The 27,526-nt window shown below is 39.7% G+C and overlaps 1 protein-coding gene across 10 annotated transcripts in view; it reads right to left on the bottom strand.

Annotated features, from left to right (window-relative positions):
- ANK3 (ankyrin 3) overlaps nt 1-27,526 on the bottom strand; it is a 379,098-nt gene that overhangs the window by 26,285 nt on the left and 325,287 nt on the right. For 8 of the 10 annotated variants that reach the window (XM_062634017.1, XM_062634018.1, XM_062634019.1 and 5 more), the window contains 10 exons: nt 26,620-26,774; nt 20,084-20,295; nt 18,101-18,308; nt 17,399-17,495; nt 16,030-16,258; nt 15,332-15,457; nt 14,458-14,580; nt 13,944-13,970; nt 12,114-12,195; nt 405-8,105 (listed from right to left, as the gene is read on the bottom strand). In XM_062634017.1, the coding sequence (XP_062490001.1) occupies nt 405-8,105; nt 12,114-12,195; nt 13,944-13,970; nt 14,458-14,580; nt 15,332-15,457; nt 16,030-16,258; nt 17,399-17,495; nt 18,101-18,308; nt 20,084-20,295; nt 26,620-26,774 (8,960 nt within the window). The remainder of the gene's footprint in view (nt 1-404; nt 8,106-12,113; nt 12,196-13,943; nt 13,971-14,457; nt 14,581-15,331; nt 15,458-16,029; nt 16,259-17,398; nt 17,496-18,100; nt 18,309-20,083; nt 20,296-26,619; nt 26,775-27,526) is intronic. The other 2 variants (XM_062634023.1, XM_062634024.1) reach the window with 1 other exon arrangement.

Genomic DNA, 27,526 nt, shown 5'->3' with positions numbered 1-27,526 from the left:
CATGCTCACAGTCTAGCTGTTAGACTATACACAAGTTGTTCAATTACTGGTGAAAACCACCAAGAGCAGGTTATAATCTGTTTTCTCTACTTTGACAGAATAAATTTGCTGTCACAAAAGAAATCTTTCAATTTCTGAGTTACATAAATTTTTTTAGTTACATGAATGTCTTGCATGCTTCACTAGCTTTCTACAGTACAGGATTTGTTTGAAGGAAAAAAGAAGAGTATAAGACAGCACATACAGATGACAATGACAGAATGAACACTACAGTTAAGTCACTCCACAGGCAATCACAACAGTTCATGCACTAGGATCAACAAGTTGAAAGTTTTACAAACTAGGCTTGATCTCCACGAGGTGAGCCATGAGAGCTCCAGAAACCTGACTGCCTTCATTCTCACCAGTCCTCTTACTCCTCCTCCTCTCACTGTCGGCCTTTTCAATCTTTGATTTTATAGATGCTGCCTCTGTTCTCATGTCTCTAGCAGACTTCGATGTAATGGAAGGCTGGTAAACTTGAGTAGCTTCTGATAAGGATGTGTTCCTTGATGTACTGTCTTCTTCATCATCAGAGACCTCTGACTGCATCTTTTTCTCTTCATCAGATAGACGATCCACAAGCTTTAATGTCTCACCACTAATTCCCTTAAAATATTCAATAGAATGTTTACATACCTCCCTAAGCTGATTTTTTTTTACTTTAACTGTTGTCATGGTGACGGAGTTAGATCTTACCTTTACTGGTAATTTAGAAGGAAGCTGTTTTGGTTTTTCTTTCTCTACCTGCTCTTGTTTTGGCAGGGTTGGAGTTCTTCTAGCTAGATTACTCTTATGCGTATTTTTTACAGGAATCCTAGACCTTGCTTCTAGACAGGGAGAAGAATTATTTTGTTTTGCTTTGTCAGGCTTACTAGCCCCTCTCACTTTACTCCCTGTATTGCTTTGGAGATTATTTTGTGCAAAGACTTCTTTTACTGAGCTGGCCTTAACAGGAAGCTTTGATTTTCCTCTAGCCCCTATTAACTTTGTTGACTTCTGCTGTTCTCCATGTGGTTTTTGCTTATCTCTTACTCTGTGTCCTTCTGTTGTCCCTGTACCTTTTCCTGAAGAGCTTTTCACTTGATTAGCTTTCTGGAGGGAACATTTCGGTTCCAAATGTTCTTTTAGCACTACATTATGGGCAATATCATCTGTAGGGACAGCAGATGAATCCAAATTGTTGTTGTTATTAAAGTTATCTTTTGGAAAATCAGTGTTTTCTGTTTGCCTACAGCTTGTCTGGCTAGAAGCTGAACTTGCAATCACTGCTACATTTTCATTTTCTAATCCCTGACCATTTGGCATCACAGCTTCTATCTTATCTGTCACTTCGCCAGGGCCATCTTTCTTCAGAGTCATGGTGGAAGCAGAAATTCCCATTTTAATTGGTGTGCGCAATTTGGGATCGACTTTAGAAGCGTTTACTGCTGCCGATGATTTTTCCAGTGAGTTACTACCGAGTGTTTGTTCCATGCAATCTCCACTGGCCTGGATGATGGGCTTATGTTCAACTGCTGTTGTTTCTACTGGTCTCTCTAGGTTTGTTTCTACAGTGTTGTCCCCTGCCTGTGGCTGTGTGATGGCAGTGACTGTATTTTTATCCCCTTCCCCCTTGTCCCCTGACTTCCCTTCAGAAGTATGCTCACCAATCTGAAAAAATTGGAGTCTTTCTTCAACAAAATCCCTCTTGCTCATGTCAATTGCACCACTGCGAGTCATCTCAAACATCTTCCCTTCATGAAATGGGAAGGGGTTGGGCTCGCTAGTTGGCGTACTTTCATCTGTTGGAGTTCTGGCTGGAGTTGTATCAGGTGTTGTTGCTTGAGATCTGTCTTCCACTGCCAGACCAAATGGCTTAGCCTCATCATCCCTTGATTTAGTCTCAAATACTTCATCGTCACCTCGGTTACTGGACCACGGATCAAAATCTAGACTCTTGGTGGCCACTGTTTTGAAAGGTGTTGCAAATTCTTCGTCTACTTTGTAGCTGAAATACGTATCAGGAAATACAGTCCTGTCAGGGTGTCTGCCTTCCAAAGTAAAAAACTGTGCCCCTGACTTCTGATCACTCTTATCTCCGGCTTTTTCAGAAGCTGGACCCTTCAGAGGTTCCTTGTCTTCTTCAGGGCCTACCTTGCCTTCCTCCTCAATGACTTCAAGCTTACTCTGGCTAAAGCAGCGATCAGTTTGCTTTAGAATGCCTTCTGTAGTCCATACATCCTTTTTTGTTTCAAGTGCCGGACCTGCAAGTTTAGAATCACTCTCAGTTAAACCATCATCTTCATCTTGCAAATCATAACCGTCAAGAGAGTCAATCTCTGTTGCATCAGTATCATGGGAGAATTCTGCAGTGGTTGCTATGGAACACTCTGTGACAGACTGGTCATTGTTACTCCCATTTTGTACTACATCATTCTGGGGTGAATCAAGCCCAACATCAAGCTCATTAGTTTTCCCAGAAGTGGGATGTCCTAACTCTTTCTGTTTCTCAATCTTTTCCGGGGCTCTGGGTTTTGAGGTTTCTTTCTGGTCTTCTTCCAGTTCTCTCAGTTTGAATGTATACTTTTTAAGTGGAACGGGTTGATAGAGAGATTCATCATCACTGGAGTCACTGACATCTGCTCCTAGTGGCACAGGAGATGGTGGCTGTACTCTTATGACAGGTTCAGCTAGTTGACATTTGTCATGTTCATCTTGCAAGTTCACTTCTGTCATCTCCATTTCACTTTCAGTGGAATAATGAGGCTTCTTTTCTGAATCGCACTGATCTGCATCCAGTGGTGGAGGAGGAGGGAATTCAATGTAAGCAACTCTGTTACATTTTGGTCTTTTGTTAGAGTCCTTATTTATATGATTAAGTAATGCTTTGTCAATCTGTGGTTCCTCAACCTCTGTCTGTCTTACAGATGTTGACTTAGCATCTGCTTCCTCCTCTGACTCCTCAGACACCTCAGGTATAGGACTGGGCTTGCCTGGAATATAAGCTATTAGTGAGTCGGGTGTTTTAGATGTGAACTCGTAACTCACTTCCTCCGAACTTGGTGTTTCTGGTGTTAAAGGGCTTTTACCAGAACTATCTATAAAGGACACTTGTTCTAGTGTGTCATCCTCTGGACTACCTTGTGGAGAAGGAGGTTGTTTTTGCTGCCTAGCTGCATAAAATGTCCCCCTTGTCTCTTGTACAGTCTTACTCTCCTGACTGACAATTTTTTTAATATTTCCTTGTTGCACCTCTTTCTCATATTGCTTTCCTACTTGAACAAAACTGACATAAACAGGTAAAGTCTTAATTTCTTTTACTCCCTCAGTGCTCACTAGTGGTGCAACTTTATCCAAGTAATCACTGGCAGCAGGGTCAACTAACTCACTCGAGGGAAATTCCTTTCCTGGACTACATTCTAAAGAATCTGGTGATTTGCTAGGGGATGTCTCTGTTTCCTCAACAGGAGGACTTAGACCTATTGAGCTCTGCTGCTTGGTAACTTTTCTGATTTCTGAATGCTTTATTTTTTCATCTTCCACATAATCAATCTGCCTCTCAACTTTTTCCTTAATCATAGCTGATTGAGATACTTTGGCTGAAAGTTCATATACACCATCAAGCATAGTTCTCTTCTCCTCAACAAGTCTGACTGGAATATGGGACACAGCAATTTCTTCTTTCCTCTGGGATATTTTATCAGCCACTTCACCATTACGTTCCCCCTCCCTGACAACAAATTCTCTGTATAAAACCCTTTTTGAGGGAGATTTTACAGTCAGTTCCTTCACTTCTTCTGAATGAATTCCGTTTGTTGCTAGTTTGTGCTCTGTCAGAGTGACAAATTCACTTTTTTGGTCAGTTTTAGCTTCAGCATGATCAACATGGTTTTCTTTTACTGTATCTGGAACCAGCACATGTGAAAGTTTTTCCTTTTGTGTTTTATGATTAGGAGTTCCAGGACTTTCCCACGTCCTGTAGATTTTTTTGTCCCAGTGTCCCTTCGTCGTTGAGTCTGAGCCATATGACAGCTCTCTTGCCTGTGGTTCTGGAAAGTATTCTGGAACACCTTTACTCATTTCAGTTCTTTGTTTTTGTGTGTCTGAAGAACGGAAGTCTTCAATAGCTTTCCCTTTACCTGGAACAAAGTCTTCTTGTATTTTCACCTCTCTCTGTAAAGCTGCGCTTCCATCAATGACCTCTACTTGCTTTGCGTGTTTCTCTCTGGAATAATACTGATACACCGGTAACTTACTTTCTTGCAATTTCTTGACTGGAATTTTGGACTGACTGTCCAGCTTTTTTTCTTCTTGAGGTACATCTTTACTCCTTGGACTTATACTTTGTTCAAATTTAAGCCTAATTGAACTGAGCTTTGATTGCTTGAGCTGAAATCCAGTCTGTGAAACCTCAGGTACTCCAGCCTGCTGAGCACTTCCTTTGTGTTCCATAGTTTGTTTAGAGTCCTCTGCAGGTTGCACAAATACCCTTTTTTCAGGGCTGCTTGGCAAACTCGATGCTCTTCTTTCATCCACCTTGGGAAAGCATTTCCCATCATGTGCATACTGCTTCACTTTACTCCATTCGTCAACGGATGACGGTAATTCAGAGAGCAGAACTTTCTCAGGGCTGCTGCTGGCAGAGCTCTGGCTAGAATGTATTTCTTTGCCGTTTTTTTTATGATGTTTTTTCTCTGGAGACTGTAGCTCATCATTCAACTTCTCTGTTTTATCCCGAAAAAACTGCGACACTTCAGTCAGTTTTTCTTCTGCCTCTTTAACAGTCCTGTCCACCCTGTCTTCATATATCAACTTTTCTCTACCTCTGTCTAATCTGTCCTCAGTAAAGCGCATCCACATCGCATGTTTTGGACTACTAACATCTCCAGTGTAGTGTAACACTGTCACTTTATCATAATGATCATCTTTAGATATTTTACCTACACCATTTTCAGATACATCTTTATAGATTTTGGAGATAATCTCTTTTTTGGGGGCAGTAGCTACTTTTTCTCTGCATCGTTTATCAGGCCCCTGTAACTCTGCACTAAGGGGTAGAGCATGGTCAGTAACTGACTCCTCAGTATCAGAATGTGACACATCTAGCTTTTCTGAAAGAAGCATTTTCTCAGCAAACCTGTAAGACTCCCCTCTTAGTTCTGACAACTCATCATCATGGTATTCTATTGAGTGCTGACTCAAAAGCTTCAGTGTTTTGTAAGAGTCATCAGACATGAGTTGAGCAGAACTAGGGCGACTGTCTTCTTCCTGGGACACGGGAGTGTTAACTCTAGAGGATTCCAGATAAGAAGGAAGTGACTCTTCAGCCGTGAGCTCCTCTTCTTCTTGCTGACCTTGTTCATCTGAACAAGGAAAAGCATCATGTTTTTCCAACTCTTTTAAGTTAATATCTCCCCGAGGTAAGTCTTTCTGATATACATACATTTCTTTTTCTGGATGCTTTTTGGTTTCTCTAATAATGACTTCAGTAGGTTCAGCCTGATTACCTTGTTCAATATGGACCTCTATTATTCGCTCCAGTTTGGGTTTCATTTTGCTGTCCTTCTCTGCATGTTGTGGTGAAGCTTCAGCAGACTTGCTAACCTCAGATGTTACTGATGATTTATGTTCAAACAGACCTGCCAGTTCTTTGGAAGGGTCACGTCCAGACTGAAAGGCTTTCATTATGTCATGAACAGACATTGTTTCCTCAATTCTTTCAGATGTGCTTTCAGTGCATGGAGTTTTATGATAAACCATCCTAGTTGTTGTAGTGATATGAGTTTCTTCTTTTACTCGAACACCTTTGCTAAGGACACACTTATGGTCATCATCTTCGCTGCTGCTGGCTTTCATTTGAAAAGCTTTAACCTTCTCTTTAATAGACCCAGCAGGTTTCTGCTCCAGCTCTGTTAATGTAGGGGCAGGTTTAGAGGCTGGTTGCTCCTCTGCTTTCTGCTCTGGAACTTCTTCTGATGATGGTTCATAGCTGCGGATAACATGAACTACTTCAGTTCTTGTTTCTGTAATGACAGGAGGGATGGGTACATCATGGAAAAGTGGTTTTGGCCCTGTGCTTTCAGCACTTTGTGGGGCAGAAGGTGTCTTTTCACTCCTTGTTTCAAAGCCACTGTCAGATAAGGGACTTTTATCTTGATCGTGTTGAGAAAAGTCATCTGGAGACTCTAAAATAGTATCTGTTCCAAAAAAGGAATCTGCAATTTTACATAACTCCTTTTCTGACGTCGAAGGCCTCATGGAGGCTGGAGGCATTTTAAGTTTATGTTCCTGCAAAGCAATAGCTGGTTTTAAAATGCGTTTTTGTCTCTCTTCACCTTCTTTTTTCCCCTCTTCAAACTTGTACTTTATGTTTGTTAATGAACTGCTACCGATATCATTTGCTAAGTAATCAATAACTTTTGACAAGCTATAATCCTTTTCCGACATGGTTTTAGTTTTAATTTGGACCTTCTCTGGAACAGGTATAGGAGGGCTTGTCAAAGCTTGCTGTCTCGCTTCATCAATCTCCTCTGTACTGAACTCTACCCAGTCATCCTCAGACAGGTGTCCTTGATCACTTTTGGATACTTTAGCAGACCCTTTACTTTCTAAACACACATCTTTTTTCAGTATCTCACTAACTTTTACTAAGTCCTCTTTTACTTTCTCAACAATTTTAAAGGGCTCTTCATCATCAATTCTACCCTCTTTTGGTATCTCAGGTTGGAACGGTTTCTCCTCTGTGACATCTGTCTGCAATATTGCAGTCATTCTTATTAGATCCTCTTTCATTTCAGCAACATCTTTCAGTATCTCCTGACTGGAGGATAAGGAAGATGGTGTGGACAGTTTGAGAGCAGAGGGTGCTAAAAACAAGGATGATTTTATCGGAGATGAAGTTCGATTAAAGGGAGGCTGTGTGCGTGCCTCTGTAGTCAATGTTTTAATAGGTGACAGTAACGCAGCAGCTGATTTTGTAAGTGAAGATGACTCTGGGAGCTTCTTTAATGCTGGTTCAGACAAAACATTGACTACAGAATATACTGGTACTGTTATTGTTGATGAAGTTACTGATGAGGTAGTTGCAGATAGTGATCCAAGGGCTGTGTACAAAGCACCTGCCGGAGGAGTTCTCATTGACTGGAAAGCCGATGGTGCTGAAGACACATATGACCTGAGTGGAGAAAATGGCATTGTTGTAGCTGTTGAAAACACTTTCTCAGCTGTGTCAACAACTGCATTAGCAGCACAACTTGCAGAATGTGCAGCTGCAGTGATCTTGTCTTGAAAAACAGCCGCAGTTTTGGATCCATTGATTAAGTTGGCAGAAGATGGGTATTTCAGAGGTGACACAGAACCATTAAGCAACGGTACATCTGTGTGTCCAGCTACATGTTTTGGTGGCGACGAAAGAGACGAGGCCATCATGACTTTAGAAGATGAAACAGCATCAACTGCTGACTTAGCAGGTGACACCACTGACTTTAGAGGGGACGATAAAAGTGAAGATGCTGATGTGATGACCGATTTAAGTGGCAAACTTGAAGAGTACATGTTAATGTTGGATTTGGGGGATGCTGGAGGCGTCATGGTTATGGATGACCTCTCCAAGAGAGAACCTGCTGTAGTCACTGGAGATGTCCGAGAAGGGAATGTGGTAGTGGATGCCAGCCCTTTTAGACTAGCAGCTTCTGTGACTGCAGGAGCTCTGACAAAAGAACCTGAAGTAACCTGTATATTGTATGGAGACTGCGATACCACAGTTTTTATTGGTGAAGAGATTGTCCGAAACGATCTAATCGGAGATGCTACATCACTAACAGATTTAACTGAAGATGTGGTAGAAGCTCCTAATGTGGATTTGATTGGAGAAGTAGAAGAAACAGACCATATTGATTTGAGTGGGGAAGCTGTAGGAGTGTTAGAGGAAGAACTTGATAAGGAAGTGAAGCCTGATTTAGTTTGCCCAGGCACTGTAATTGGAGCTGTTGTCCATGACTGATATGGCCGTGTTGAAAAGAATGGCTTGTATGAGTAAGTAGCAGGTAGGGATCTTGTTGCTCCTGCACTCCGTTCAACTGTTTCTTAATTGTTAAATTAAAATCAAACATAAAAATCAACAAAAATGATTGAAAAACAGAGAGACCAGAGAAGAAAATTGGTCAGTAAACGTTGTAATATTACAAAAAGCAAGTACAATTGTTTGTGTGAGTTAGGATGAAGGAGGCAAAAAAAAGATTTAAAAAATGAAAGAAATAAATAGGAATGAGCCATACACTGATGACTGGTCCAAACCAAAAAACAAAGTGAAATGAAAGACAGCACGCAGCAACTAAATCTGCAAACAATGAAGAACAGAAAACACAAAGAAGGAATCCATAAGGTAAAAATAAAGCCACATCAAAATTTCTTCTCTTACTTCCTATTGACTTTCTGATGTGTTACTGCTGAAATATTCATATATCAGTTCTATTTTGCCTGTTTTGGTATGTCTCTGCTTTGCACAACTATTAGAATTATCCTTTTAATAATTTCTGTTGTTGTTGTTCTATTCAGATATTGAACCTATATAAAATATAAACTTGAGTAAAAAGGACATTATGTAGCTAAAATCTTTTTTTCTTAAGCCACTCAGAACTATTTCATGCAGAACCCAAAATTCCTTTAAGTGACAGGCAACTGATGTGCAAACTGTGAAGCAATTGGAATAAATTCAAATCTGTATCTCCCATGCACAATTCTGATATGCTTCACACTCACAAAGCCAATAAGAGCAAGAGCTTTTCTGAGTCAGTATCTTAAAAAAACAATAAAAAGAAAGAAAGAAAAGGAACTTTTGCATTTGTTTCTCATGCGATATTCCTTTTGTTTGGTAAAAACTAAAGTAAAACTTTATATGAAATGATTTTAAGAAGCATGTCATACATAAAATATGTAAAATATGATACATGATAAACGTGAGCAAGCAAAGCAACTGAATCAGTTTGTATTCATGCACAATATATCATGTCAAAACGAGCACACAGATTAATATCTGTTTTTATGCTGTATTAAGCACAAATACGTAAATATTACAAAATTATTTCACAAGAGGCCATTAAAAGAAGAGTACACTTTTTCTACAAGATGTAGTGTCTTGGTACCTTTTGAGGAGATTTCTTGTATCAGCTCAAAGACAGACCTGTTCAACTTTACATTTCTCAAAAGGTAACATTAGAGAAGCAGTTAAAGAACAATATATTATGCAAAAACTTCCTGTCAAGAACAAACCTGTTAACTGTTATCATCCCCCAGAACACTCAGCTTATTCATAGGAGTTTTTGAAGAAAATCATAATCAACCACATTTTGCATCACAGGAGGTAGTAATGTCAGAACACAGTATTTCTGGGAATTCCATGTATATATCCTCTGATACAGCAATAACCATTCAGAGAGTTGACACTGAAGTAACTTAGAGGGCTTTTTTAAAAAAAGCTGTAGAAATGGAGCTAAAATAACCAAACTTATTCAACATACCTTTCTCTGAAGCTATGCTAATAATTTGTCAAACCTGCTTGACCTGTCTTGTAGACAGACAGCACCTTATAGTGAAAGAAGCTTAACAAGGCTGATACTAAACTGTTAAAGAACTAGCACTCTTATAGAATTGTGAATATTCAGTATATCACAGGTCCATATCCTGCAAGGAGAAATGTGCTAGTCCTATAGAAGCCAATCAAAGCCCAGAAGGCAATGTGGATGGCTGGAGATATTGCAGTATGAGAACATTTAGGTTGACGAGAGCTTGAATACTAGGCCTGACTGGCACAGCCTATGTCAAGAAACATCCATTTTCCCTTGCAATTCAATTTTTAAGCACAAACTTACTTCTCCCCCGCCCCCCCCAAAGAAGAAAACATAGTGTACTTAATTTAATGAGCTAGATGTATAAACTAATAGAATTCATAGACTAATTAGCAGCAGCTGCTAACATTCACCAAAAGTTCATACAGTCCCAAGTCAAAGAAACAAACTCCAAAATCATTCTGAAAAAAACTAACAATGAAACAACTTGTTCAGCAGTTTGTGTTTGGTAATGTCTTTACAGGGACCCTGCTGAGCTGTGATGAGCCAGTCTAAGGTAATCAAACCAACAGGCTCCCCTCTTAACTGCTCTTTCTCCTCTTAAATCACGGATTCAGGCATGTTTAAGATGCTTTTTCTATGCTCCTTACTGCAGTTGAGAAGAACCACCAGTACAAAGAAAATGAAGTAATTTACCAGCGTGTGCAGCTATGACATAACTCAAACAGCAGGCAACTGTGCAATTTTACTATTTATAAATAGTAAATATAAATCTCCACAACCATGCAAGACTTTAGAGTGGGATAATATTCTAAAGAGTGATTTTCTGTAACAGCCCTTTTTGGCTACTGAACACCGTGGGAGGTGTGCCATCAAATCCACTGGAAATAGGTAGAGGTTCATCACTCATATCCAATCACTGGAGCAAACACCCTGCACAGCAGCAGTCTTGGCTTTGTGTATATGTGCTCTCTGAAAGAGTTGCACCTCCAAGATCACATCTTCCCCTCACACCAGCATTGTGCAGGTGTAGAGCCAGTTGCTGATTACATGCTATGTGTGCACAGCAGGTGATGCTCAGGCTGATGGCCAAACCCCTATCCTACAATCTTTTCTGGAGAATAAAATCATTTTTGCTTAACCTTTTTAAGCAGCTCACAGCCTTAAGTAACAACCATTGCCAAAAGGGATAGAATAGTTAAAGAATGGTCATGAACTTCTACCGTGTTAACCCATTGGGGTTTTTTTGAGTTCATCTTAAGTGGGTTTAGATTCTTTCCCCTACACATTTTGAAAATGAAAGTTAATGGACCTTTGGTGAATAAATCAGGCTACCTTTTATATTTTCCCCCAGTAAGGCCAGAAAAACTAATTGTAAGTAATATACACAGTTATCAAACACCTTTCAAGCAACTTCCTTTCTCTCTCTCTCAGTTCCCATCAAGCCTTTGACAATACCTTAACAGTCCATCAAGATGTCTCAGCAGATCTGATAGCTTCTTCAGATGTTATATGCTTGAAGTCTTCTTCCAGGCCTGAGAAGTGTAATATATTCTGGAGCACATCTGATCCAAAGAAGCCACAGATCTTATAGGATAATTAAACAGCAGCCATCCAGTGGGAACTCCCAAGACCCGATGAAGTTTGTCTATGGGTTTTATGGAATTCTATCAAAGGGTCTGTTGCAGGGTAGCAACTGAGAAGTCATGAGGTGAAAAAAAAAAGGCAAGAAAAAGCCTGGGAATGAGGAACAACAGCAGTCAGCCTCCAGGAGGAGAGGTGAGGGAAGAAAAGCTAAGCCAAATACATTATCGTATTTAAAAGGGAAGGGAAGGGAAGGGAAGGGAAGGGAAGGGAAGGGAAGGGAAGGGAAGGGAAGGGAAGGGAAGGGAAGGGAAGGGAAGGGAAGGGAAGGGAAGGGAAGGGAAGGGAAGGGAAGGGAAGGGAAGGGAAGGGAAGGGAAGGGAAGGGAAGGGAAGCCTTAAGGTCAAGGGAAACTTAAGTTTAAGAGGAAGCAATGTGTGGTGTCAGGGAATAAAAAGCGTCTGCAAGGAATAGAGGAAAAAGGGAAGGGGAGGAGAAAGAAGAGGGAAAATATAAAATATGAGAGAATCCATTTTGGCTAAGCATCTAAACATTTAAGTGTTTATCTGAATGGCATTCTCCAGCCTTGCCAAACTTTTGCATAACATGCTCTTCTACAGCAGCTCTCTCTAATCTTTCAAAGGGAAGAGGAACAGACTCCTTTTGAAAGCAGTTTGCAATCCTCCTACTCTGGAGCTACATGGCATTTTTAAAAATTACTATATTTTTACTTAACTAACACATGTCATTTGCCAGTCAGGATTCTTCAAGCTCTCACAACGCTAGAGTTCACAGCCCATCCAAGAGTTTTGGTTTAGATAGCTTTTTTTTTTCTTTTTGCCTTTTTTTAAAGGGTGACACCAAATACGTTTATAGAAAAAATGTCTCTTCTTATGAAAAATCATCTATATATGGTTTAGTACTTTGGTAAGAGCAACTCACTCATTCCAGGCTCAGTCAGATAGCTGTAGCGCTTACGTAAAGCAAGGGAGACAAAGTTCTGGCGCCGGTCAGCTTTCTCCGTCTGCAACAAAACATAATACTGTTCAGTGCCTTTTGTATTGCTGTTCCCCATTTGAACAGAACAATCATCGAAGTTCAGCGTGATGGGCTGCATTTTATGGTACATGTCCCCACAAGGGAGAATAGATGTTTCCATTCAGCTTCAGAAAGGCATGCTGAAGCCAAATCTGGACAAGCAGGCAGGGAAGGGACAGAGCTGGTCTCCATTCCTGTCTGCCATGTAATGAGCATCAGGTGCTGTGGAGCAGGGAGCGTGGCTATTGGAGGTAGCAAAAACCTGCTGTGAATGACTACCTTTCTGAAGCAAGCAGAGGAGGGACTGCAGTCCTAAGAGATAACCCCATGGGTTCATTCCTGCTCACAACGTCTCTGCTTATGAGGTAGAAGAGCTTAGATAGCAGATGTAACTCATGGTCCTGCCTTGAAGTATCTCAATACCATATTATCCCAGTATCACTTAACAAACTGCTTCACACTACTAGAAATGTTATGATATTATTCATTGTCTGTAAAATAAACCACCTTTGGCTAGAAACAGATCAACACAAAAGACTACAGATACAGACATAAAACATTCAGAAGAGTACAACTTAGACTGATCAAATATTTGTCCCCACATTAATTTGTCCTGAAAGCACATACACAACAATGTACACTGGCTTTAAAGTGAATACATTAACGACAAAAAAAGGTATGGGAGGGGATTTTTTTAATAGGCACAAAATGCAAATATGCAGATTAGAAAGCAGACTACTATTGTTAACTAATAAATTGCATCCTAAGTCGCTGCATTCAATGACATAGCTGCAAGTGTGCCAACTTAAGATATAAAAAGTCCTTCAGAGACCATCTCATCTTCTTATGTGGCTAATAATACAGTTTGTTTAGAAAGAAAACTATTGTTATAGCTGTATAATAGCACACTGGGAAAAAATCCTGCAGAGACAAAGCAACGTGGTTGCTATTATTTTTTAACATGTAAGGACATTTTGGTTTGGGTTTATTTTTTTTCATCATTATTATTATTATTTTAATCAGCGGGTAGGTACTGCTATTTATTTGCCACCAGGAAGAGAAGAAAACTTTGTAAGTTAGATAAAGGGGATACCTCTATGTGCTTCCTTTCATAAGGTGACCTCATCTATTACTACCTCTAATAAGTAAAACCTACTCAATTTCCTGAAAATCTAACGTTGCAGCATCCTGCAAACAGCGGATTTTTAAGCTGCAAATACCTGAGGTTTATCTGAAAATAGATTTGTACTCAATATTTAGAGATGGTCTTGGCTTTTCTGAGTTTTCAGAAGAATCCAGTTTATTTTCACTAGTAAAATATAATATGTCACTATTGTGGCCTCAGCAATACTTTTCTTCTCAGAAACACAGTTTACCAAAGTATTGGCAGTATTATTCCAAGAGGTAAAACCCTATCCACTAAACTCTTCTTGATTTTTGTAAAAAATGGACTTGGTGTCATATTTAGAATTATATCTTTTTTCAGAAAAAAAAAGTTATATTTTAGACTGCTATTATTCAGTGCTTGGTTTAATTTCATAATACATAATCATGTTTCTTCCACATATGTGCACTTCTACTGTTTTGCAACAGACTATCAGATGTTGAGGATATAGTTATTCTGTAGGTATCATTCAGTGCCATAGCTGATAGTAGTTGCCTGTTTTTTCTATAACATATTACTTTTCTTCACTAAATCTGAAAAAATAAAAACAGAAGACAGATTTATATTACCTCATCATCTTGATCTGACTCTGTTTCCTTTTGGTCCCAAGATGCATTGCAGAGACAAGGAATATTATAATGGACAGCAGGGAAAAGAATATCAGGATATGAAAAGGACCAAATTGGGAGCACAAAATGCAAGCTGATTTATAAGGCAAAGCAAATCCAAAATGTCAACATAAAAGAAAAAAAAAAATCTTACATCCAATGCAAATCAACACGTGACATTACTGAAAGCATAAACCTATGACTTGCAGGCTGAAGCATGAGCTGTAAACAGAATCATAAAAATTATAGGAACTTGACACCACAGTAACAAGAGACTTTAAAAGCACTCTACATACAGGAAACCAATAAAACATAAATTTAAAAAGCCTTAATCATATTCGAAAGCATTCTCATTACTGTCATTTCACAAGGTATCTTTACCACTAGAAGGAAAAAAAAAAAGGACAAAAAACTAAAGGAGCAAAAATAAAACCAACCAACCCTAAGGAAAATGTTTGCTTTTCCTAACAAATACCTTTTTGTGTGCTGGCAGAGTGATATTCAAGTTGCAAACAGCTGTTTGTGGCAGTCCTTTTGTAGTCTTTGGTTCTTTCAAAAATGATAATCGACCACAAGGTTCCTGGCTGGTGTCTCTTACCTAGAAGAGAAATTTTAATACAGTGGAGTAACATGTAGCAATTCAGGTGCCTAGAGGAGGTTTCTGGAGAGTTTCTTTCCACAAGAAGTGATCTAATGGGTAAAGACCAATGTTACCAAGCTGAAGCTTAGCCTTAGGTGCTGAAGGAGAAAAGGTTTTATCTTGAAAGAGGTAGATCAGCCTGAAGCTCTCTGATGGTAAATCCACACAAGACAAGATGTTGAGTGAGTCTAACCCACAGAGTTTCATACTGGAATATCACCAACAGATGTTTTCTTCTCCCCTTCAAATTTTTCTGCTATGTTTTATACGTGTGCTCACCAAAATGCTTAAAACCATCTTTTGCACAGCAGCTATGATAAGCCTATGTAAAGTGAGCATGCATTCATGGTAATTTAGAGATGAAGAGCCTGCACATGTTTTAAAGGCTGTTCTGTTGTACAGTATGCTACTGAATGCACCTCCTTTGCTTAGTCCCTGGGAAACAGTAATCTAACTGTAATACTCTGGAGGTCTAACTTGAGATACAGTTTTAATAAAAGGCTGTGAATCCATATCATAGGTATGAGAGCTGGTCCCAGCTCTTTTGTGGCTTCATACGAAACACCCTCTCCCTGTTACTCACATATTAAACAATGATACTTACATCCTCGGGGCAAGTTAGTCCTATCGGGCTGAAATAGTGTTATCAAAGGGGGGGATGTGCAGGGGATGCAAGCCAGCAGAATTATTTGGCTTGTTTTGCTTTTACCTTTATAGAGAATGGCAGTCTATTTTCTTTGAAAGCATAAAAATTAAAAACAAGTTGCTGTCCTCCTTTAGTCAAAGGGGCCAGATTTCCATAGCAATCAACGTAAATAGGTTTTCCTTCCAGAACCTATCAAAGCAATAAATAAAAGTCAATAAAACCTCTTTTCATAGTAGATTCATATATATAAGTATATGACGCTAAATCATAAGTACTCGCTCAGATTAAATTCAATAACAAATTAGAAAATCACTTCATTGTGGCAAGGTATTGAGTGCAGGCAGTTTGGGAAACACAAGTTACATCAGTGCCTTTTCTGCAGTAAGATGCAACATTTCCCTCAGGAAACCATGTACTCAGGACTACATATTCACCACAAAACAGCTCTACTCATGACTGTGTCTCCTGGGTCAATGAGATGGCTCCAGGTGAGCAGTCTGCAAAGCCCAACCAAGGCTATTCTACAGCAGCGAGTGCAAACCCCACTGCAGACTGTTCTGGGGCATCCATTTGGAGACAGGTCCTCATGCTCTCCCCTGGCCTTGTCCTTTTTTGACTCCCTTTCAAGGAAATTTTTGACACAGCCTTGCTATGAAACTTGATCTTTTGGGGCTTATAGTGGTTTTTGCAGGACCTGTTCCCACTTGGAAAACACACTGGCCATTTACAAGGAAGAAGTCAGCTGTGAGTAAGAGAGATACCTCAATGTCTTTGCTTCTTGCAACTTCTTCAAAGTTCTCTTGTTGCTCCAAAGTTTTGTCTACTTTGTCATCAGTCATGCAGAAGCAACGCAAATTGGATTCCACAGGGTCATTCATTTTGGCAAATATTACAAACTTTGCCATGTAAGGAACGCATATTAATTCTCTATAAAGCTGTGTTGCCAGCCCAACAGTCTCTAGTACTTGATGACAGTCTGCGAGCCAAAATCTGAGTGGGGAAAAAGCAAACCATTGAATCAACTTTTCTTTAATGTTCAAACATCTCTTAAGCCTTTAAAGAGAAACCATGCCCTGTGATCCTTCCCATTTCACATGTGCTATCCTTGCACACTTCCCAAAGCTGTAATTTTCCTTCTACTTTCAGTGGAGCTTTAACCATCCAAAAATGGGAATACCTGGCAATGAAATACTGATATATATATTTGATCCTTCTCACACTGGTATCTCATAAACCCATCTATTCTTAGACTCACTTGAAGCCAGAGTGGGGGAACTGTATTTCTTGTGACCACACAACACATAAAGTGCTGATGATTCACTGCATATTCAATTTGCTAAAGCCTCCTTTATAACACACTCATACAGCAAAATCACATCTCCCATACAGGTTGAAGCTGAACATGCCCACAGTGAAGTAGCCCAAAGACATATATTCTATGTTACACTGCTATTTTCTCATCTTACAATTAAGTTGGGTGACAATTTTGATACAAGTTATAAATATTTTAATCTGCAGTTTGTATGAGTCTTTTTCACAATATTTCAGCTCTGATTTAGTTGGCTCTTTCAGCAATTCTCTCTCTTTATAAAGCTTTTTTTAGGTGTAAATGTTATGTACTGAATGATAAATGCTTTACCTGGCAAATCATGAATTTTCTCCACTAGGACGTGTGAGTTGTACAGATCCTGTTGAATGCCTCTCATCAGCATATAAGTCCACTAAATCCATCAAAATTCATTTCAAACCATGACTTTTTGGCAAGTGATATTTTTGCGAGAGTAATTTTATATAATTTTCAACTAAAAAGCCCACAGCAGAAATGGAACATCTTTAACTTTTTAAACAAATACATTTTTATGAATTCACCCCATTTTTTTAAATTGAATATTTTCAGCTTTCCCCTTCTTTTGCCGTTTGCAGAAAAATAAACCCCTGTGTGGCACCACAGCCTTTAGAGACAAAGTATGTGTGATTGCCAGGAGACATCATAGCAGCAGGAAAGGTGAGGACAAAGCTTCATGTGCAACCCTAGATGTATGGAATGCTGATAATGTAGAGACAAAGAAGCATCAAAGAATCACAGGAAACTACTCCCTAGATGTATTTGGCAAGCTCTGTTAACCATACCTTGCTGAAACATTGGTTGTGAATGAGGCACAGTCATTTGCAAATGTCAGCGGAGTGGTGCCTGTGATATCCTCCCACTGTGCAGGTGAAGTACCTCCTACATAAACATAAACCATGGAGATTTTCTTTCAAACACTAAGCACATACACACTACATAAGAACATCCCTATCTTAAATTATTTTGTTTCAATCATAAAAAAAGAACCTAGATAATAATGTTCTCCAACAGCTGACCTACATGTTTTTTATATATATATATATATATATATATATATTACATCACATGTCACGCACTGGAAAACGATGGTGATGTAAGTGAAGTACATACCTGCAAGTCAATAGCAAACATACACATACCTGATATCAGCTAGGAATAATTATTTCTGCCAACTACTTTTACTGACAACCATGCTTAATAGCTAAGGCTGAAATTCTTTATATGGGCTAAATATAAAATAGCATTTAACATCTGTTGGCAGAGTTCTTTTACAATGGCATGAGAGCAGATTCAAAGCCCAGGGCATCAGTGGGAGCCTTTCAAATTACCTCAGCTGGCTTTGCTCAGGAGAACCAATCTGAACTCTACAGCATCAAGCACGCCAGTGTTCCCTTACTGGAAAGCGTGAGTTGTACAGTTATGAGAGTGAGCACAGTGGCACTGCTGTCACAGAAACTTTTGCAAAGAGTATGATTTTCTCTAACCTGTAATGCTACATAAGAGTCGAAGGCTGGGTGTCATGTCTCCTTTGTACCCATTGGTTACACCTTCTCCTGATGGAGGTGGCACAGGAATTGTCATGGTTATTGGCTTATGAAATTTTCTTCTTCTTGGCTCCACAGTGACAATGGGACTGAAAGTTGCTTTGTTTCCAAGGATTTTTTTTACAATCTCCTCTGGAACTGGTTGAGCCTGTCAACACAGGAAAAGTATTTAAACTAGGGCTACAAATTGGTTATAGACCTGCAGAGAACTGCTTCCCAAAAGATAATTCAATTTTCCTTTTATTTTCTGTAGATTTTTTTTCCCCAGGCAGCCTTCTTCTATAGTTCTCGAGGATGATTATGAGACCAATTGATGTTTTGTATTTTTCTCAAAACTCAATGATTTCCTACTAGCTAACTTGTAGAGTAAAACTATAAACTTCAGAAGGTTGCCTGCAGCATTTGATAGGTTTTTCATAACACATTTGGGTTTGTTCTTAATTTACAGTGGTGGGTGATATTAAATACAATTTCAAAATAAAGAGAGAGGCCTATTTTGCACTTGAGAAGTAAGGACTAGACACTGTCTTGAAGATGCTGAACAATTCTTAATTGTCTGCCAAACACAAATCCATGCTCTCGACGAAAACTGTGTACTCCAACTTACCTCTGCATTCAGTGCTTCCAATACTACTCCAATATTGGTTATTAGGAAATAAATACTTGTTTGGCTCAAATTAATACAGAATTAATTAAGATACAGAGTTATAAGCAATGTCAGACCTTCCACCTCCATTCTGTGCCTTAAAAGGTTTCCTAACTTTATGCGGCAAGAAAGGAAAAATCAGCCAATATATGAAAACATGCTATAGAATTTTTGTAGTTTTTGTCATGTAAGATCTGAACTCAAACATGACGGACATCTTATGGGACACAGGGTTTCCATTTGCCCTCCCTGCCCACCCCCTTTTTTTTTATCCAGACTTTCCAGTCTGTTTCAATCAGGCTGACCTGTGATTTACTGCATTGTTTGAACTGCGCAAAGTATTGATATGCATAAGTTATGTAGATAAAATCAAATCTCAGCAGTGACAACACTGCCTATGGAGACATTTGCTTCCTTCAAGCTACAGATCTCTGGAAAGCCAGCTGTATAACCATAACAATAGCAGAAAACTTCCATTCTCTCAAGAAAATAATCTTTAGATGTGAAATATCACTAACAGAAATGTTCCAGTGTGAATTTCAAGCACTAGAATCCAAACCAGCATCCCTATTTCATGAACCCATCAGAATTGTCAAATTTTTAAATAATTTTAAGTGACAATTAACAGAACTCAAAGAAAAAGATACCTCCTATGGAATATTTCTCCCCTTTCTGTGCAGTTTGTTTAAGGAGAGTTCAAGGTATTTGCTCTTCCCGGATTTCAGCCATCACTAGAAACACCAGTGGTGAATGTCCTAAGCTATAACAGATGTATATGGGAGGTCTTGGACCCGGTAACAGCTGGCAAACAGCTGCATGAAACCCTTACCGAACACATTCCTATGGCAAAGGGCAGCCCAGTGACAATAATTACAAGCTGCTACTTTGCTGCAGGAGGCTGGGACTGCACAGCAGTTGTGCAGCTCATAGCAACTGACAGCTGTGGCCAACAGGAAGACGGCAGATAATATCACTGAGGCTACGGTGCGTGACCTTGCTTTTCTCTCCATTCTTCAGATGCTAAGCAATACTCAAGGTAATGATAAAAAGGGTAGCTGGGCTTTTACCACAGGGAGGACTGTGCATCACCTGCACCAGGGAGGCACTGAGAGCCAGAAAGCATGCCCAGACAGACACACACCAGATCTCAAGTGTGAACACTGCCCATCTTGCAACCCATTACTAAGGAACAGCAGGCTCCTTAATGCAAGCCTCATGTATTAATACCAGTGATGCACTTGTAGACGCTGCTGATACAAACATAAAAGCATCTTTACCTGGAGCCCCACACGGATTCTTTTGGTTAGAGCACCCTCCGGGAAGGATGCCTGGACACGCGGCACCGTCGTGCTGCTCAGCACTCCACCCTCTGGGCCGATCTGGTTACTCTCCTGTTTGATTCGTGAAACCACCGCAAAGTACTGAGGGAAATCCTTTGTGACGATCCTGCAGATACGCTTCTTCTCTAGCTCCTCAACGCTGTCCAACTCTGGTGGGAGAAAACAGTCAAAACATTCAGGTATTACCTGCCCAGGTTCGTAGCATACACATCTATGAGCATGAGGTTCTGAAAATGCCTAAAATGCTTGAGAAGTTATTTTTTATTTACTACAGGTAAAAAAAATATTCACTGCTATTAATTACAAAGCTTTTGTTTGCTCTGTCAACTTTTGCGTAAGTCCTGATGATGAGGAACAACAGCACTGGACACTTACCTGCCAGGACACCTAAGCAACAGGGTGTGACAGAGAGCTCCAATGTACAGAAAACCACAGGAAAGCACAGTCAGTTCTTAAACTATCTAATTTCACTCCAAGTGTGCAATCCAGAGCTGGCCCAGCTAAGGCACTTGAGAAAGTTATCTCCCAAACTGGCATCCATATAATCCTTACCAGGCACTGAGCTCTCCAGTAAATGGCGGATGTGACAGAGCTCTGTCTGCCAGAACTACCAATGAAAGCATAGCAAGGATTCCTTCCCACATCAGGCTTTCAGGCATTCAGATATCTGCCCCCAAATAACCGCATTTTGCTCCCCAGTTTATAGAGAAACCTAATTATCTTCAGACACAACTGGAAGAGAAACAGGCCATCAACAATTAGTGTTCTCAGCCACATTCCCAGCTCGTAGGGTCACCAGGGCTCAGAAAGGTGCATGGAGTATCTATCCATATTAACCGATTAATAAGTAGATGACACTGAGGAAAACTGTAATATGTACAAATATAACTCTATGTGCGTGTATATATGCACTAGTGAAACCCCTGAGATATAAACACTATTCACAAATGGAGGTAATAACACAACTGTCATGCATTTCTCCTATAATTTCCAGCACTTCGTCTTTTTAGCTACTGTAACTGGGTTTCATTCCAGCAGTACACGAGTTTCTACGCTTATTTTCCTCCTTAAAAAGGGTAGCACATTCCTAAAGAAGAAAGTGTGTTCCTGGAAAGATGACAATTCTATCAGATGCAGTAAGAGGACTAGAAATGGTACCAAGACAAAAGACACTTGTAAAATTCTTCACTTCATATGACTGAGACATTTTCCTCCTCTGAGCATGTAAGCTCAATTATAGCTTCAAAATAATTAGAATATAAATTTGGTAAAATGTCAGTTTTCCATTTTAAAACTTTCAGCAGGTAATTTGGATTAATTGCACAGTGTTGCTCTGGATACTATGTACCTACCAAAAGAGCATAATTTCTTATCATAATGTCAGCTTCCATTTACTTTGACACAGAGATTGATATCTGAAGTTCTCTAATGAATTAGGTATTCTGCCTGCAGCCTCTGGAAGCAATGGCTTGTGCAGGAGACAAACTGGATACTTAAACTACCAGGCAGGTATAATCTTCACTGGTAAATCCTATGTATTTTCCTGTTGGCTGCTAGAGACTAAACCCACTGTAAAATGCTCACAGAGATGAAGGATAATTAAAATTCTCTTGAAGTAGAAAATTAAGTGTTTTATGTAAGAACATATCAAAATCCTCTGACCCTGGCAGGTGTTCTCCTTTTGAGGGGGAAGATGTGAAGATCAGAGTGGCATGGAGAGGAGCTGGACTATACAGTGTGAGGTTACGTTTGGATAATACACGTGTGAGCTTCTGTGTGAAGCTGCCCTCTAAAAGGAAAAAAAAAACACCAAAAAGATGATGAGCAATCAAAGACCCTCTCTGACTGCACTGAGAAACACAACTATAGCATGACAGAGCTAATGGAATGGGGAAAACTAGTTCTGGGAGAAGTCACATTTCCCAAACACGCCTCAAGCATTTTAAGGAAACAGCTATCATCATTACTCTTTTCTGCAGCTTCTGACACTTCATCCCTACTCATGTGCTTCAGTTAAAAACCTCGAAGGATTTTTTTTTTTGTTGGTTGGATTTTGTGTGAGTGATTTTTAACCACAGAAAAGCATGCTGTACAGCTCACCTTACAGAATAAGATAGCAAAGTAGAGAGAGGTAAAGCAGAAATGTTAGTGGCAGGATTTGGAAGTCTCCCAGATTTGTGCTAACAGCCCTAAGAACACCTGAGGCCATTAAGTTTTAGTAAGGCAAAAGAAAAGTATTGTAAATATTTTGTGCATGTGTCTTCCCCTGTCACCCAGGTGTAAGGTATGCTTATCCTGAGGTGGCTGGTGGAAGTAATGGAGGAGAGATGAGATGCAGAGAAGGAAAGGAGGGAAGATCAACCCTTCTCACTCTAGTCCATGTTGTCATATGAGCATTACATTAAGGTTCCTGGACAGGAGAAGAAAAACACAGACACGTCCTCCAAGGTCAGTGAGGGACCTTGCATCAGGTGGCTCAGGTCAAGGAAAGCAATCACACCAGTTTTGTCAGGTGAGAGGCAGTTGTGGAACAAATTCACCTCATGTCTAATATCTTTCTTTTTTCAGGTAAGGTGACACAGAACAAGTATCTTCTGACTGGAAATAGTGTAAGAGAAGTCACTGTACACAGACTGAAATGTGGGATGAGCACAGCATACCAGTTTCCCCCATACACAGGTGTGCCCATTAAGATATTGTTGCACAAGAAGTGGGGTACCTAGGAGGCAGTGTGCAGATGAGAAGTACAGGACACAGATGCAGGCAGAAAGAGCACATGGGAAGGAGCAAAGAGAAGCTGAGGGCAGTGAGATTTGTCTTAACTAAAAAACTGAAGTAACTAAAACCACTCTCCCAGCTTCAGCAGTTCACATACGTAATTAGATGCTCCCAGGACCATGAGGAGGTCTCATCTTCAGATAATAAAATGTCCCTTTATGTGCTTTTTTGGCTATTTTTGTGCAGTCGCTTATCTTGCCATTCACAACATAAAGTTAATAAGCAATATGTTTAAAATTTTTTCTTGGAAATGTGGCAAAATCACTGCAGAGTGATTTATAGTGGTATTTTAAACTTCAAGCATAAACAAGGTCACACTCTGGTCCGATCTGTAGATTCAAAGAAGTAGTTACGTAGAAACTACTGCTTCCCATCTGAAACCACATTGTACAGCCATGAGCATATTGTAGCCACAAATATTTGCATTTCCTGGCTCACTCACTAGTTTGCAAATGCTTCTCAAAAGGTCAACTACTCCAGTGTATGCATTTTTTCCCACAATTTGTCTGCAGGTACCTGAAAGGGAGCTGGAACATAAAAACCAAACACAAGTTATATCTAAAAGAAGCCTGTCTGAAAATGTAACCAATTCACCAATAACAAGAGCCTCTTCTTAAAAATAAATAAATAAAAGCAATAGTTTGTTGGTTGGTTTGTTTTTTTTTTTCTAATTGATTCAAGTTTAAATAAACGAAATATGTGCTGAAGCTGTGAATTTCTACCTTTGTGTTTGGAACCAAGTTCCTCCTCTTCCTAAAATTTCCAAGTTCCCCGTATTCCCTCAGCTCTGTATCTGCCTAAGCACAGCACCCTCCTTATAATTAAAAGCGCAGAAAAACTGTCTTTTCACATCACGGTTCATTGTCCTTTCATAATAATACAAGCAAAGTTCTACTCTTATTTAATGCCACATTTGGTGCCCTGAAGTTGCCTTCTGCTCTGGATCGAGTCTGAGATGATTTTTTCCAGCAGATGGTGCTGCTTCCAGAAGAACACACAGGTTTTCAGCAGTTCCCGTGCAGGACGAAGAGCAAAGATGTCACAACCCCACTAGCTAAGCGGAAGAGCAAGAAAGGAAAACCAAAGCAAAGCAGCAAACTGCATCTTAAAAAATTCAGCATATTATACAGCTGGCAATAAAAGTCTGATTGGCCTCTTTCACGGCACAGATTGGAAAGAATTATCACCACAGGTCTATCACAAAATGGACCAGCCCCTTATAACAGAAAAACAGGCACTCCTGCAGCATGCTATGGCATTTAGAGATGACCGGGCAGATGAATTTTCTTGCAAAGACAAACTAAACTGCTGGAAATTACTATGTGACTGCTTTTTATTTAAATAAAGATTGATTCTGCCTGCAGAGTTCATACCTGGAAAAAAAACTTCCAAAGTTACGGCTTCTGTGATGCAAAAGACTCCTTCGGAGCCATTTTGTAACAAAAGAGGACGAGTTCAGATGAAAATAAAAACAACCCCCTCTTAATTCTACAATTTTGTAATTTTATGTCATTGCTCATTGCTTGGAAGACCTTTTACATAGAAAAGGAGTCATTTAACTGGAGTAGAATTTTGTCAAGACCGTTGTACTATTTAAATGAAGGAGATTTTTTTTTGTTTTATTTTCCTAACTAGAAGAGAAGGATTAAGCCAAAATGAACTGAACAAATAATCAATACAATGCTCTGGGTGTGTCTGCAATATTTTTTCTCCTTTCCCTCTCAGAAATGATTGTCTGGATTGGTAAAAGGCATTTCTGCGGCTTGGCTTTTAAGGTGCCAAATATTTTCAGTCTAAGAGAATAGGCCAGTGCCCATCATACTTTCTGTGATTCACTGATTGTTCATATCTACACTAACAGCAGTTCCCCAGAAAGGAAGAACCACCTGAAATCCTCAACACATCAAAAAGTTGTACTCTGGCTCCAAATCGTAAAGCTTATTATTTTAGGCTGTAAGTACTGAGGGCTTCATGGCCACCTCTCTCAAAGTGTTTCTATTTATTGAGTTCTCTGTAAAATGTGAATTTATCCATATGGCACCTCTGGAGACCTCTTTCATAAGTGATGCAAGTTTAGAACACTTTAGAACAGTGGTTTTGTGCCCAGATTCCCTACCCCAGAATTAAACTATGATCAGTTTGGAAATCACATGTAGCAAATAAGCAAACTGCTGATCTGTTCTGACTACCTCACCATTGACAAGGCACCAATACTTCACCCAAATGCCAAATCATAACTTTCTATCTCATGCTAGTGCACAGAGAAGGAGGGGTTCCTGGTGATATTCTCCTTTCAGAAAGGCTGCAACTACTGCCTTCAATCCTGAAGCAATTCTTCCCCAAGCAATACTATCCTGGGCCATACTCACTCTTTTGCCTGTTCCACTGCTTTCAGGTATCTTTCTGTGATGACCTTTATTGTATTTTTCCAAACTCAGTGAGCCAACATTTGCATGTTTCTGCCCTCCTGCTTGTTTTTTTTGTATTTATTTAAAAATACATAGCTACAATAGATCATCATGTAACAAGCAGATCTTTGCTGTTGCTCTGCATTTTTACAAGCTCACATGCAATTCGAGTACTTTGAAGTGAAAATACTACACAGGCCCATCCTGCTGTTCTCATTCCAGATGACAAAATCAGTAAAAATGCTGAATCTCAGACATTCAGGAAGCCACTCACACCACCACTAACTCTCTATGTTTTCAAAGTGTACCTTTTGCTCCTCTTCAAGTAAGGAGAGGCAAAGATCAACAGAGATCCTGTTCATAGATACCTCTCATAGCTTCCATCTGCAGCCTCATCATTTGCTTCAAATGCTTTTGCTGCTAGTCAACTTTTTGCTGCTAAAGAACTTTCCTCCTGGTTGTATGCCACTACACTGTGACTTTCTTAGGAGGTTATCTATAGAAAATTCTACCGATAAGCCCTTACAGAAAAGCAAAATTCAAACCACAAGCTATTTTTATTCACACTTGGATGCAAAGAGCTCAAGCAATGGTTTATCAGAACAAGTACTGAAAAACACTTGCTAGGAAAAGAAAGCAGTGGTGCCAGCAGATCACTGCAGCCCTAGCCTGGCTTTGCCCATAAAGTGTCTGCCCATGAAGATTTGTCACCGCATCTTCTGAGGAATTACGTAAACCCAAGTCCTCTCATCTTAAGGGATTTTTACCTGAACAGCAATGTCCAAGCAAAACAAGGAAGCCAGACTTCACAGATGGGCATCTGGAAGACAGGTTGCGTATTTGTGGAAGGCAACCTCTAACAATACCATTTTAAAGAAGAATGGCTTGTGGGCTGAAGCCTGTATCTGTGGGAAAGTCTAATTTAACTGATATTTACATTTCATCGTTGTTTTGGAATGACCTTCACAGGGCCCTTCCTGAGCAGCAGAAACATGCTTACCTCCAGCTGGGATGCTGTACTCAACTTCATGCTGCAAAGCAACTGTGCAGCTTCGCTTAAACTTGGCAAGACTTCAGACCAAAACTTACCATTCACTTCAGGATGTCTCCAGGCCACTGCTGAACAATTTCTCTTTACACATTTTCTGATAGTTTAATATGTAATGCACACGGTATTTCCTAAAGTCAGATAACCCCTGCCCTGCTTTCCTTAGGGTGCTTTGGTCTGCTCATTTTAGTAAGCCTGCACACAGGTAAGGCTTGCTAAAGCTTTGGGAAAATGTTTACCTTCATCCATGCCATTGAGTATTTCAGTTAAGTCTTCATGCTTGCTGTCATACTGGTGCTCCTTCCATGTTTCACCATTTTCACTTCGAAGTACGATTAGTTCTCTTTCTTTCCCTCGCATTGACCCAAAATGCGGGATTTCCACTATGACAGGGCTAGAGAAAAAGGAATCATATTATTTTTAAACCTATATCTCCTCACTGCCCTTAATTTCCTATGAGCATTAAGTCCTTAAAAAAACTACAGTCATTTTAAATAGTTAGCACTGTTATGATAAAAATGTTCTGTAAAATTGACAAAGCTACACAATCCTTTATCATTTAAACTATAATTAATAGATAACTTGAAAATATTAATATATATATATAGCTCATTTTTAATGTGAAAACCTGAAACATCTGCCTACATGTAAAAATAGTTATTTGCTAAGGAGTGTTCTCCCTGGTCATTTATCCCAGGATGTAAGTGATCCAACCTGCCTCTAGCACACACAGGACTGCTGACTTTTAATTGGCATTAGCATAGCCAAAATTCAGATTTGACTCAAGGGATTGGAAGGGGCAAAGCCAGTGCAGCTATCCAAATGCATGCAACAGCTACTGACTGCAGCAGGAACTGCGCATGCACGTAGGTTTTAAACTTCAAACTAAGTCGCAAACTTTTCAAAGCTCTCCCTGGCTCTCTGTTGATGTAGCTCCTGTGAAACACAGGAAGTTGTTTCTCATTAGCTTCACTTTCTGGTTTCCATGCCCAAAATCACAGCTGCAACATCTGTAACTGCACTGTAAACACCACTGGTGAATGTTTAGATCCTTTCAGAATGGACTTCTCCAAGTTAAGCAACATCACAACCACATTTATATTAGTTACTGTCAAACATTTTTTGGGGAAAGGAAAGGGAATGAGA

Source organism: Pezoporus occidentalis, unplaced genomic scaffold, assembly GCF_034315485.1.
Source record: "Pezoporus occidentalis ecotype Australia unplaced genomic scaffold, CSIRO_AGI_Poc_V1 ctg41, whole genome shotgun sequence".
Taxonomy (NCBI): domain Eukaryota; kingdom Metazoa; phylum Chordata; class Aves; order Psittaciformes; family Psittacidae; genus Pezoporus; species Pezoporus occidentalis.
Note: the sequence above shows the minus strand (reverse complement) of the source record. Positions and strands in the feature narration are given on the sequence as shown.